Source organism: Rhamphochromis longiceps, linkage group LG2 (assembly GCF_057381845.1).
Source record: "Rhamphochromis longiceps isolate RC_006_pf linkage group LG2, R_longiceps_female_GT1.1, whole genome shotgun sequence".
NCBI classification, from domain to species: domain Eukaryota; kingdom Metazoa; phylum Chordata; class Actinopteri; order Cichliformes; family Cichlidae; genus Rhamphochromis; species Rhamphochromis longiceps.
Genome location: NC_140558.1, coordinates 8,670,276 through 8,684,754, shown reverse-complemented (window position 1 = coordinate 8,684,754; position 14,479 = coordinate 8,670,276). Strand labels below are relative to the sequence as shown.

Genomic DNA, 14,479 nt, shown 5'->3' with positions numbered 1-14,479 from the left:
TTATACACCTGTTTTGATGCCACAGGCTAAAGCGTGGCCTGAAGTGGAGCATGGCTGAGATGTCGGAGCCCTTTTCCCAAATCCTCGGATACTTAAGACGTCAATATAGTAATTCATTTTTCTACCAATGGCACAAGTAGGTGCAGCTTTTCATGCTGTATGCCCACATTATAGCCTGACATAAACCCCCACCTATTGCAAATGTGGTGAACACTATACAATGTTCAAAAAATAATGCTGTCTCAAATTACTCTAAATAAAAGAAGAAATACACCAGATCAGCTACGGTCTTAGAGTTGTCATTAAGCTGTCAAAAATGATACTCACATATTTTGTCATACTTTTTCTGTTATTGTTTTATGGTTGTCCATAAACTGCCTTTAAAAAATCTTTTTTTATAGGGAATCTTTTAAAAAATATATAATTCAATTGAAAAATTAATAAATTAAGATGTAAAGGGTGGTGGTGGACACAAGTTCATCAAGAAGAGGAGTTGGGCCCTAACTAGGCTTTGTTTTGACTCTAAAGTCTGCCTCGCAAGGGCAGCCGCCGGTCGTTGGCAGTCTGCTTCCACCTGGGAATGTCTGCGGGGGCAGATGAGGCGAAGAGAGAGCCCCAGGAGGCAGTGGACTCAGATGCCTGCTTGAGACATGCTCAGCAGCCAGTGGGTGAATATTAGAGAGCTGGTGCAGACATCTGAAAGTTGGATTGGGTAAGAGACCCTGAACAGTTTGGAGACACTAAGGAACCAATAACCCACCTACAGCTTTAACTGTGAAACTTTGAGAGATTTACGTCCTGTAGATGCGTCTTGTTGACCGAAGGCTTTCCGTCATCCTGGCTGAAGCTGCTCTAAGCAGCAAGTGAGTTTAGTGTGGGTTTGAATTTCTCTGCTGTAAAGGGAAGGTGTGCGCTTGATTTGCTGCAAGTGCTTCATAGCAAAATTTAATGCAAGACAGTAATAATTTTCGCATTATTCCCACTTCCATAATCATTCAAAGCAGAACTGATACTTAAATTATTTGGTCACCCAGCCCCAGGTCTACCTGCAGTTCTGGCAGTAGTCATATGTCTGTCTGGTTGTGGATGGAAATATTTGTCAGAAGTTGATCCCTTTTAGTTGTGATGGTTGGAGCCTTTGTGGATTGGGGTTTTCAGTTAAGATGCTAGTTACCCTTAGATTTAGACAAGGTCACACTTCCACAGTTAGCTCATTCCTCCACCTGACAAAAATAATGTCTCTCTTCTGAAAGGCTGTTGAACTCTCACCTTTTTCCTTCTGAAAGTAACACTGGAAATTGAATGCTCACTAAGAATTTGTTGGGATGAGTGAATTCACATGAATGCCAAGGTTTTCTAGCTGAATACTGGATTGTGAGGCGATAAGGTTGTTTGCTTTTCTTGACAGTGGTTTATTTGCTGTGGCTGATGAGTGTAAAATTTCAGTTTCTGTTATTTGATGTGGTATTTTTTTCTATTTTAGATAAATTAGTCCTGAACACATTGATATTTTGTAAGAAATCTGTTTAATATATTTACAGGATGTAAACACAATCTTAGAGGCTTTACAGTTGGGTATCTCTATTTAGATTACACGTTTACTGTTTTTTCTAAGAGACAACTCGAATGTCTTTTTGCTGATTAGGCAGCACTAAATGTACCATACTGGTGCACTTAGTGCAACATACTGGTGGCTTTGTCAGGCTAGACATGAACAGAGTGGTGCGTTTTAAGCAAAATGTTTGTGTGGGTGTGCTAATGTGGTTCACGATGACATTATTTGAAAAGTCAAAGGATCACCGAAGTTAATAGCAGCCATCTTAGTTGGCTTTTTACTCCAAACGGGAAATGTCAACCTCAAAGTGGTGTTGGAATAAAAGTGAAGGGATCACCGAAGTCAACAGACTGTGTCCTTTGGGGACCTGGAATGGCAATCCATCAAGAAGTAATTTAAATACCCAAGTCAGGAGTAAAGTGGTGGGATAAATAATAAATTGTCATAATTTTTTTTTTTTAAATCGAAATTATAAATCTATTATAATTCAGCCCTGTCCATGAAACAACATACAGTCCTGCAGAGTCTTGTGAAAACTAAATATATCCTTACTCTCTTAATTCCTATAGAATCAGTAAGTAGTAGCCATGTGCTGATAATCAAATGGACTTGATTACTTGATCATCAGCGTGTGTGATATTGTGCCATTTACAGGTCAGGAGAGTTCAGATGTGTCTTAACACAATTCCACAATCTTCCCAAGAGGGGATGTCCCCAACAGATTTATCTAAAGGTTGGACTATGCAGTCCAAACTTTAGGTAAACCCCAAAAGCATCGGGTCTCACAGACTACAGGCCTCAATTGGCATATTAAAAGTTGATCACGGCACAATTAAAAATTGAGTCAACAAGGATGGCTTGCTTGTAAAGGTTGTCAAGCGAAGGCCTCTTTTCTCAAAAAACAGCATAGCAGCACATTTTAAGGCTTGCCAACCTGGATCTGAATAAACTAATAGACCGCTGTGTCCTTTGGAGAGATGAGACCAAAGTGGAGATGTCTGAATTTAAGGCAAAGCACCACTTTGGCAAAAACCAAACGCTTACTGTCATCTCGGTTGTTGGCAACTGCAACTGACAAAGGCTACCTCATGTCATCATTATTGGCTTAAACTTCTCATACCACCTGTCAAGCAAGGTGGCCGAGGGGCAGCGAAATTGGTGATGGGCTTTTTTGCGGAGTTGATCATGAACTGTCTCGTAGCTAAAAAGAACTATGATTAAATGCCTGTGAACCTCAACGGACAGAAGTAATGTTGAAATGAAGAGAATTCATCCACCACGACATAAGAGACTGATAAGTCATTCAGAAAATGAGGAGAATAAGTTATTGATGCGAAATGAGGTTCTGCAAGCTATTGAATCATGGGCCGTACTTGCTTCTTACAAGCTCACATAGAGAACGAGAAGTGTGTGCAGAGTAGCTTTATGTCAGGGGGGATGTTAATAAAATGGTGCCGTTAATCAGAAAAATGTCATGACATGTTTTAAGCTCATATTCCACTCCAACAAAATACAGTTGTTTGAGTTTAATAGGGATTTTTTTTTTTAACATCACCTAATTCTCCGCTCAGTCATTTTGAACAAATGATTATCATGCCCATTTCAGTATTTTTGAAAAGCAACTAGTTTTCTGCTGCAAGGTTGACATCCTCAGAGGATTATCTGTCTAATAACTCAACTCAAATTAATGTAAATATGCCAGTCCAAAGCTTACATAAGTGCTGTTCTGCTCCTGTGTAACCACTCTGGATCAGACCACATTTTTTTGTTTTTGTTAAAGCTTAAAAGTCCAGCTTTTTTCAGTGCATAAATGTTTTCCCCAAGTCTGTAATAAACCCATAGAATTGCAATTTATGTCCAATCAGATGAAACTGGAGTTGGATGATAACAGATTGAGCAGGAAACAAGACCATATGGTCGATCCCAACATAATGGGAAGAATACAGTTAAAGTGTGTGAGCCTCTTTGTTCAGAACATTTTGCCCACAGCACCAGTCACTCTTATTGTTCTTGTCAGTGTGATTACTTTCGACGGGATGATTGCAGTAATATAATTCATAATGTACGAATCGCAAAGGAAACTGTGAGCAAACGATCTGCAAGATAGTCGTCCCTTTCAGTTTGGATGAGCCGGTGTATGAGTCAGCTGATGTCATTGAGCTCTGTGGTATTAAATTGTCTTGACTTTGCAAAGATGCTAAGCAGGCTTCCTCCAAATTGACTCAATACTAAATGAAGAGAGAGAGGGGGGTTTTTTTGCTTTGTTTTTTAAAAGCAAAGGCCTCGCTTCAACTTTTGTCTTTTTAAGCCATTATGGAGGAAAGCTTTGTCGGTATCTCTCCGTGTTGTGATCTGTCTGAAGCTAAGAGCTAAACTCCGCTGCTGGTTATTCTTCAATTAACAGAGCAGTGTCAAGGCCATGCATGGATCTTATTTTCTAATCATAGTTTTGGTGTGCATACAGTGTGTGGGTATGGGCTAGCTCTCTAAAATGAGCTGCGTAAATTTACAAGGCACTGGCTCGGTGCCCAGCGCTGCCTTGTCGCCCCAGACATCTTCACTGGAAGCTTCGCTTTGACCATTGTGGTGGGAGTGACGGCTGCCGCAGTCGCGAATACAACATGACAGATGGTGACTGTGTTAGGTGCATTTCACATCCCCCTCTTCTACTTTTTCTTTTCCTTTTTGCTCTAGACTTAAATGGCAATTGGCATTGAGTTGGGCATATGTTAAGGATTTGAACAAGAACTAAAAGGTTGGTAAAAAAGTCAGAGACCACCATGTGAAGCTTAAATACTTTTGGTTTTCTGGTCCAGGTATGCTGCAGGTTTGTCTGGCAAACTAAATCAGCTTTTCCTGAGCTCATTTTCTCTCCATGTCCCACATCCCGCTAAGTTTCCTTTGTCTGCAGTCCTTGTCTTTTGACTCTTTGACAGCCCGAAAGTAGCTGAATAGTGAGAGAAGAATGGCTCTTTGTTTCGACCGCTTGCTGTCGCTGTGGATTTGATTGTCTCAGTAGGCAACATGGCCTCAAACATGACTATTCACACACTGACACACACAGTCACCCCTGTGGATGGACATTCCTTTTGGCAGGGCTCCCAGATGGCACTGCAGGTTCTGTGCGGGCTGCGACCATAAGAAGGAGTGATTGACTGTGTTTCTCAAAGGCTGAGCAGCATCACACTGGAGTGTGAAGGTTATAAAACCATAACTCTGTTTTGTTTTTTTTTTTTTGTTTTTTTTTTTTGTCGTTTTTTTGTTTTTTTGCTGTTGAGAGTTCAGATTTCTCTGTAAAGTCTTCAACAAAAGTTGAAGATTCACAGAAACATGTATAACTATTGATTGTTGACTTTGGACGGATTTCATCTGGTACTGAAATGACCAATTAAAAGAGAACAAACTTTTAATTCCAGCTTTTTAATTATGATTGATTGCTACTTTTCCAATTATAACATCAGTAATTTGGAGGTTATGTCTGTTTAGAAAAAAGAACATATTTTGAAGAGATTGCCTTGGGCTATCGAAACAACAATAGAATAGAATAGACATTGGATTTGCTTTTAATTTCCTGAATACTAGAAGTTAGGGTGTTATACGAGTCCCATATTGTCAGATTTCTGTATAACATAAAAGTACCGTAATTGTCGGGCTATAAGCCGCTACTTTTTGCACAAGCTTTGAACCCTGCGGCTTTTAGTCAGGTGCGGCTTTTCTATGGATTTTCCATGATTTTTGTGATATCGTAAGACGATTTGTTTTGTTTGTTCCGCTGTTGTACGGCACTACGTTGCCTGGCGGAAGGATCGGGGTTCAAGAGTGGTATGTTAGTCACATGTCCGTCCGCCAGGCAACGTAGTGCCGTACGAAGTAGCACGAAAAACAAACTTCAAAGTAGCGCTACGCATTCAGCGGGAGACGTGGATGACGAGCGGCGATAAACTTGCGAAAAGCAAGTTATGCCCAACTCCACCGGTGGATTCTGACAGTGTGGAAAAGTGCGAAAACATCCACGATCACCAACGGATTTTGAAGGGCTGGACTGCTGCATGATGGAGAGGAGGACACCGCCACGGCCCTTCTGAGGGTGTTCGACTCTGACACTGACAACGAGGATTTCTTTGGTTTTGAAAGTGACAACGAAGGAGAGAAGCGGAGAGTGGATGACGAAGCCATCCTGAGCCAGTTCGTTTCCGACATTGGAGAAGAGGACTTTGGTGGTTTTAGAGCGCAGGAAGAAGAGAAAGATGGTGAATGACTGACTTTTCTTCTTGTTAAAGCCGTGTCACTGCACCTGAGCCTAAAAGGTAGTCCGAATCTATTTTTCTGGTGTGCTGTAGGTTACTGTTATGTACTACATGTGCAAATATGTACCCATAACTTGTTTTTCAGAATATTAATAAAAGGGGTGTGTCTCCAAACAGCCATCTCTTTCCTGACAATTCCCTTTGTGCATATTCTCTTACATATGATAAGTCAACATTGAAACACCTGCGGCTTTTAGTCAGGTGCGGCTAATGTATGTACAAAACAGGATTTTCCCCTGATTTTAGCTTGTGCGGCTAATATTCAGGTGCGCTTTGTAGTCCGGGAAATACGGTATTTATTTTATTCTATCAGAGTTTTGGGGATTTTTTTTTTTTAGTCGAAGTTCTTTTAGTATTCAAGAAGAATTAATTGTAGAAGTGGCGTCTTTTGTATTTTAGACTGAAATTGCATCCCAAATAACATGGCTTTTCCTGCACTCATGTTCATTACGGACAATAAATTGAAGTAAAATTTAGGTCTTGAATGGTAGAACCTCAAAAAGGGAATGTCTTTGCAGCCGCAGGGTTAGTAACAGGCTGTTGAACATCCAAAAAAACATCTTGTTAAAACTGCGTCTTGGTGTTTTATGACAACGCTTACAAGCAATGTCAGTTCCATTAAAGAAGAGTGGTAGTTAAAGAGACCATCCCATCATCCGGAAGGTGACTGATTTTTATCTGCGCGGCAGCTACCCTAAAAGATCCTCAAATGCCCCGCAGCCACGTCTACTCTTGAGTCAAGTTTTTATGTTGAGTAATCAATTTGTTCAACCTCCTTTAAATGTTTAATTAACCTAGACCCAGAGTAAAATGTCACTAATATGAAATCCTCAGATCCTTTATCACAGCCAGCTGAGCTGGAAGCAATTTTGTGAGTATTAGGAGATGACATTTTCCCCAGGCAGACATCTTATGGGGGATTCAAACTAGTTGCAGTCACAGTGGAACAGAAGTCCTGCGAACAAAAATTAGTTCAGTGTACATTTACGTGTGATCTGCATATTAGCCTTGAAGCAGAATCATGCCTCACTTACATTTGGACTTTCATAAACGGTTAATGTGGCATATGCTTAAAATACACATTTGCTTTCTTACTGAATGCTACAGTTTTTTTTTTTTAATGGATGTTAATGTTCAGGCATCAATTTTAATGTTATTGGGAGATCAGTTGAGATTCGACTTGAAGAAAATATCCATGTTTAGTTGTGGTTAAAGTTGCAAAACACTTTTCTCCTTCCGCATCTTTGGCATAATCTCAAAGCTGAAAATCTAGTTGTCGGGCAAAGTTTTTTCACTGGGGGGGGTGGTAGGCGGACGAATTATAGTGATTGTATCATCTGTAAATCTCTCTTTGAGCGCAGATCATCGGTAGCAGGCCTGTTAATGGATCCAATTTGAGCTGGATGGAGATGTACTTAAACACCTTTGCTCTCCCTGTTTAAACAGTTTAACTGAAATTGGTTGTGTTGTGACTCTTGTGTCCTTGTAAAGCCACTGTTTCACTGTATTAGACCAACTGTTTGTATTCATCTTGAAGCGAAGCACTTGCTGTGCAGAGAATGTCAATAGTATGTTTATTACTATTACTAACAGTTTTTATTTCATAAGCATGAATATCTGAGCTCATTAGAAGGGGAAATAAAAACATGCATCACTTTCTGGGTAAATAAGAGTGAATATAGAATTTAGCTAGCTAAACCAACATAAAAAAATTTTTTTTTTTTGGTTTTTTTTTACTCTTTATGTCAAGATAGGTTGACAGATGATGTCAGGACAGAGTCTACATGGATTAGGATGTTTGTAGATGACCCTGATCTGCAGTCAGAGTAGGGAGCAGGTGGAAGATGGTCTGGAGTGTTGGAGGTATGCTCTAGTGAGAAGTGGAATGAAAGCCGGTGGAGGCAAGACAGAATATGTGTGTGTGAATGAGAGGGAGACAGTTGTAACAGGGAAGATGCAAAGAGTGGAGGTACATGACTTTAAATACATGCTACAAAAAGACAGGAGGCCGAACTGGAGGTGGCAGAACTGAAGATTTTAAGATTTTTACTGGGAGTGGCCAACAACATTACATTAGTGTACATTGGAGGGACACCACAGGTGGAGCTGGTAAAGACGCAAGCTTAACATGGTTTGGACATATGTAGAGTACCAAGGCTGTTTGATATGAAGCTGCTAGGCAGGAGAAGAAGCAGAAAATTAGAAGATTCATGGAAGTAGTGAAAGGGAACATGCAGATGAGTATGCTAGAGACCAGAATCTGCAGTGGCAACCCCTGAAAGAAGATGATTTATGTCATCAATTGAACAAAATCAAAAAGATGAAAACATTGTAACAGATTTTTTTTTTCTTTCTCCTTCCATGTCTCATCCTTTTTCATCAGGTGTGTACTCCTGCCTCTCTTGAGTGTGAAGCCTCCTCAGCAGGCACTCTTCCTGCTTGTGGACTCCATTGATGAAGGCAGTCAGCTGGGTGAGGGGGAACAGAGGTCCTCCCCAGGTTCTCCCAGGACCATTGCAGAGCTCCTGGCCAGTCACCATGAGTTTCTGCCTCCTTGGCTGCTGCTCATCTGCTCCGCACGACGACAGAACAAAGCCATTACCAAACTGTTCACAGGTAAATGGTTCAACTTTTCTCGTTGCTCAGTTAAGATAACTGTTCTCCAAGTGTAGAGGCAATTTTCCAAAAGCTTTAGGGTGTTACATGTAGTTTTTTAAAAATCAATACATCATTGTCAAAATCACTATGATACCATTATTACAGCTGAGCTGTTGAAAAGAGACAGTTTGATGTATGAGAAAGTACTTGCAATTGTCAGTACTGCTGTATGCTTGTTCCGCTTGATGGCAACCATTTTTCAGATTTAATAATACACATTTTGACAAAAAAAATACAGCAGTTACAAACAAAGCCTGCAGCATCATTCTTTTTTTTTTTTTTCTTTTTTTTTGTCACTGCTTCGAATGCTTTCTAACATTATGACATGCCTGAAGGGATTAGTCACCACTGCAGACTTCTGTAAGAGATGCAGCTTTTCCTTGTCTTGTGACACTGTACCATACCCACTGCTATTATCTCCTTGTCAGGCCAGCAGCCTACTCTGTGGCGATGAGCTGGCATAACATTAATCAAAAACCTAACTGTGTGGGAGGAAGTTGCCTCTGCAGACTCACATTGCTGCGTGTCCCCCGTCTACCTTTCCAAAGCCATTGAATGTGGGAGCTTCTAGTGCCCTCACTTTACCTTTTTTACTGTTACACAACATCCCAGCAGTCTGAATAGTTGTGCTGCTCCCTCCTCAGGAGGTGCTTGCGGTCAGATTTGGGGATGAACAAGCTACATGCGTTCTTCCTTTTGTTCCTGCATAAATTATGAAATGCCTATGTTTGTATGATCAAATTCTCCAAAAGCAGTTCTATTTGTAGTGCTGATATTTCTATTGATTTTATATTGGATCGGGTATGATCGCGATTAGGTCTCTGTGCATAGTATGTACAGAAATGCATGGTAACAATATAATGTGCGCCTAAAATCCTATAAAATTAATAGGACAGGTAACAAGCATCCTTCTTTAATATCTAGTCCCAGCAGCAAATTAATTTGCTTGGCAGTCTGTTCATGTTCTGGCTTGTCTTCAGTGGATTATGTTGCTTGCCTCTTATCATTTTAGATAATACAAATAGTATTCCTGTATATATTCCAAATTAAATGCAACAGTGTAATTAGAATTAAGAGGTCACGCTCAAAGTTGTTTTCAGGACTCTTAAAATATGCTTTTCATATATACAGCAGGTAAAGTAAATCATGAACGCGTCACCAGTTTTCTTAGTAACTATATTTCTAAAGGTGCTATTGACATGAAATTTTCACCAGATGTTGGTAACCCCTCAATCCAATTCACACATGCAAAGTAATCAAACTATAACTGTCCATATTTTAAGTTGTTTGCAATAATGAGACATGACACAGGGAAAAGCTGTTGAACACATGAAGAAATGGAGGTGCAAAAAGACCTAGAAAGTCATGACAGCAGCTGAAATCTATCAGTAATTAGAAAGCAATCCTGCCACTTAATGCTAATGAATAACAGCTGGTTCAGTCCCTATAAAAAGGTATCTCATTACCAAAGATATACAACCCATGATGGGTAAAACCAGTGAGCTCTTGCAAGACCTTGCAACCTTATTTTTGCAACAGATACTGATGGCATTGGTTGCAGAAGAATTTCAAAACCACTTGAAGATTCCAGTGAGCGCTGCTGGAGCCATAATCCAGGAGTGGAAAGAATATCATTTCACCATAAACTGGCCACGACCAGGTTCTCCCAGCATGATTTCAGACAGAGGAGTGAAAAGAATTATCAGATGAGCTTTCCAGGAGCCAAGGACCACTTGTGGAGAGCTACACAAAGAGTTGGAATCAGCAGGAACAATTGTTTTAAAGAAAACAATAAGAAATGCAGTCAACCACCATGGCCTGTATGCACGCTCGCTACACAAGACTGTTGCTAAAGAAAAAGCATGTTGGAGCAAGTTTAAAGTTTGCTGAGAAGCTCAAAAGGCACTGCATAACATCCCAAAAGTAAATAAGTTTGGAGGTGGGACCATCATGGTGTGGGGCTGTTTTCCAGCATACGACAATGGCACGCGTCATATAATTAAAGGAAGGATAAATAGAAAACATATACAGAGACATTCCTAATAGGAAACTGCTGTCGTCAGGAGGGTGAAGACTAAACGAGGATGGATGTTTCACCAAAACAATGATCCCAAACACAGCTGAGGAAACTGTTGGTTTCAGAGAAAGACAATAAAGCTGCTAGAATGGCCGAGTCAAACACCTGCTCTCAATCCAATTGAAAATCTATGGAAAGAACAAAAGTTCATAGAAGGGGTCAAGGAAACCTTCAGGTATGTGTGTAAGAATGGGCCAAAATCACCCCTGAGCAATGCATGAGAAGAATTTCTCTATACAGGAGGCATCACCAAAGGCTTCTGTACAAAGTATTAAATACATTTCAGTAAGTGTGTTCAATACTGTGTCATTTCTCATTATTACACTTAATTTTATGGACATCTATGGTTTGATTTCTTTGCTTGTGGGGCTTGGATGGGACATCTGGTGAGAATTTCATCTCAATAGCACATTTTGTATTAACTTAGAAAACTGGTAACACATTTAGTACTTATTTAACCCGCTGTAGGTCTCCTGCAAGAAAATGAATTGTCAGCTATTTTGATCATTATTTCCGTGCAAAAGTTCCAACCACTCCATGGGTCTAGTTTCTCCATTGTGAGTTTGTTTCTTAGTCATTGTTTGTATAAGAGTGGAAACAGGAATTCAGGACACTAGAGTCTCACTTTGAGTCGTTCGTGGGCATCGTGCATGTAATTCAACAAACCAACCGTGATGCAGGCTGCCCACTTCATAATTTCAAAGACACGCCCACCCACGCTTTCCTCTAACTTAAAAGGTTCTGTGTAGGAACCCGTGTGGATTGGTATCAGTTTAGTTTAAAGCGTTTTCCAAAACTTTGTGTCCACAGACAACACAGATGGAAGAAGTTTTATATTTGATTTTCTTTCGGCAGCAGTTTGTGTCTGGCCCAAATCATTAATTTCAATAGTGAGATTTTATCTGGTGTGCACTTCATGTTCAGAGCGGACTCAGCAGGGGAACATAGTCTTAAAAAACATTTTCGTCTTTGGTATATGTTTTTTTTTTTTTTTTTTTTTTTTTTTTTTTTTTTTTTTACTTGTTAGTTCTATTTCTGCTTGTTGCACCTCTTTTGTTTGTACTTGTCTGTTGTTTTTGGTTTTTGGTTTTGTTTTGTTTTTTAATATATGGTTTGAGGTGAGTTTCATCGTGGAACAATCTGATAAGTGGCAGTTATCTTCTTTTTCTCCATTTTTGAAGCTCATTCTCTCTTTACTGCCTCTTTGATGATGGCCAAGCTTTTGTTGAGCTCTTACTCCAATTGCCAAGCAATTGGTTCAAAAAGATTAATCTACTTTTGAAAAGAGTGCCAACCTCACATATGAGATGTGATGTCCCTGCTTGAAGGGAGTGAAGGACATATTTGGTTTTGTTTTTCCTTTCCGTTTAGACTTGCTGATGTCTTTTTATTTCTATGAACATATTCCACAGTTAAAGAACTGAAATAAAAGGTATTATCTAGTCTATGCACTGAAATCCTCCTGCAGAACTACAGTAAGCCTTGATCTAATGCTTTTAGCAGTGTCTTTGTTTTGTCTGGATCCAGTCTTCCGCTTTTAGTCCAGTGCTGGAAATTCTTCTACAAGACTGACTTTTTCTTTTTTTCCCATCACACTTAGACGGATGTGGACTTGCACACACACACTCACTCACAGTGTATTCTATTGCCTTTTGTACCTTATTATTAATATGGCACTATGAATGCTCCTTATTCATGCAGCAGTGGACTGAAAATAGACCAAAGAACTTTAGAGTATCAGACTGAGGCCAAGTGTCCCCTAAAAATATCTTGCATATTGTTTACAATTTAGAGATGGCAGTGACCTGCCAAAAGCGTCCACTTTCATGCTTGCTGCAAAGCAAACTACTATTTTATATGAGCGTCCGTTTTAGTCGCAGTGGAGGTTGTCAGTTTCCCAGTATACTCTGGTTTGTGGTAATGCGAACTTTGTGGTTTTGTAAATACAGTGCTGATAAAGTTTGAGGAATGACCTTTAACCACAAGGTTTTGAAGGGAGCTCACTGGACCTGAATTTTGGTCCTGTATTTCTAAAATGACTAAAAGAATTCAGACTCCTTTTATGTGAGTAACTCAAAGCTTTCTGTTACCTTTGATTTTTGCAAAATTTGCTTCAGTCTGACTCACAGCAAGTGCATTCAGCTGGAATTTCTCATTTAATTTTTTTTAAGGAGATGACTTTATTCCCCAGGAGCAAAACTCAGAGTTCCTTGTCTCTTGCTCAACTGTTATTCCTTGTGTCTATCTCTGAGTGGAATGTGCTTTGGGAAGTTTTCAGCACCTCAGAGACCGAACAGGAAGGAGGCATACTGACTTCTGCTGCAGAATGCCTCACTCACATCCGCTTGGCTAATGCCTCACAAACAAAGAGTGGTCAGTTTGTGAGGAGTACAAGAATTTTGCACAGTATCCCTCTGGCAGACCCGTGTTATGTGATCATTCCGATTCGAATAAGCGTCGGACTTGTTACCTTTGACTTGGACTAAAATTTCACTCTTGAGATGCAAATTGTAGCGAAAAAAAATCCTGCTTTTTCTGACTTTACCTTCTCTTTGAGCTGTGCTACTGTAAGGGCATTGTAGCGGTAGTGCAGTGGAAACACTTAGGCAGCGATTTTGGTTGGGAGCCGGGTAGAATCTGTGCCAATTTATCAAGGCCTCCAGCAGAAGGTGGAGCAGGGACAGAGAAAAGAGGGCTGTATGAAGGTGCAAGGTGGGGGTTGGCTGTTTAAATACCCCCCCCCCCCCCGTTGTGTGTGCGTGTGTGTGTGTGTATTTATTTTTTTCAGCTCAAACCTCAATCTCTTGCCATCTTTTTTCTTCCTACTTTGCTATTGGTCTCATCGAAATACTTACAGCCCATTTTTAAATCATAGTTCCAACTAGAGCTGGGCGATATGAGATTTTTTCATATCACGATATGTTTTTTTCATTTCAGGCGATAACGATATCTATCACGATATAAGCCAAATAACTATATTTGTAAGATTTAAATGTGCCGTTGCTCACAAGTAAAATGTGAAATAATCAGCAGCTTGTTTTTATTTAAATATTTATTTCCCATAATAAGTTCAACAGGGTAGATGTACTTAAGGAACATGAGACTTTTTCAGATAGATAAAGGCAAATATTGCAAACTACACAAAAGGCAGCCGCTAAAGCGTCTAAGTTTCAAAATAGAACAAACGAAACAGACTACTAAATTGTCAAATCCACTTAGAAACAAAATATTAATTCTAAAAATAAATCTTAGTTTGTTTTACAGAAGAACAGACAAAACTGACTAACTTTTGTCAATATCCAATAAACTGAGAACTAAAAGGAAATTCTCAATCTCTTCTTGTTGTATAGCTTAGCTTTTCAAACAGTTTTAACAGTTACTTTAGTCTGACAAAAGCCGAATGACGAATTAGCGCTTCCAGTCAGAGACTGAGGCTACGTCCACACGTACACGGGTATTTTTGAAAACGGAGATTTTCCGTTTTCGTTTTAAAAAATAATCCCGTCCACACATAAAGGGAGAAATGAAAGAAAACGCTGCTATGAACATGCCAAAGCAGCAGGTGGCGCTAGATTCCTAACCGTGCAGAAATGTTGGCCGATTAGAAGTCTAGAAGCCTCGGTGGGAAAAAGTAAACAAAGCTGGGGCATAGAAGCAGAACCGAATCGTATGTGTGGACGGACAGTAACTGTGTGTATATGTAAGCATTTAAACACTGCAGAGAGTAGAATTAACAGTAACAGTATTGTAGAAATTAATTTCACCGAAACAATAAGGTGGCGCACAGTGTGACGCATGCACCAGTTTATTGTATTTCCAGACTTGCTTTCGGCACAATTTACAGTGCACGCTACTCTGTTTTTTGTCAGACTTGAAATAGCC

General features: G+C 39.9%; 1 protein-coding gene across 1 annotated transcript in view; it reads left to right on the top strand.

Annotated features, from left to right (window-relative positions):
- The window catches only part of ankrd50 (ankyrin repeat domain 50), a 41,971-nt gene that overhangs the window by 10,948 nt on the left and 16,544 nt on the right, over positions 1–14,479 (top strand). The window contains exon 3 of the mRNA XM_085416831.1: positions 8,246–8,478. Coding sequence (XP_085272957.1) covers positions 8,246–8,478 — 233 coding nt within the window. The remainder of the gene's footprint in view (positions 1–8,245; positions 8,479–14,479) is intronic.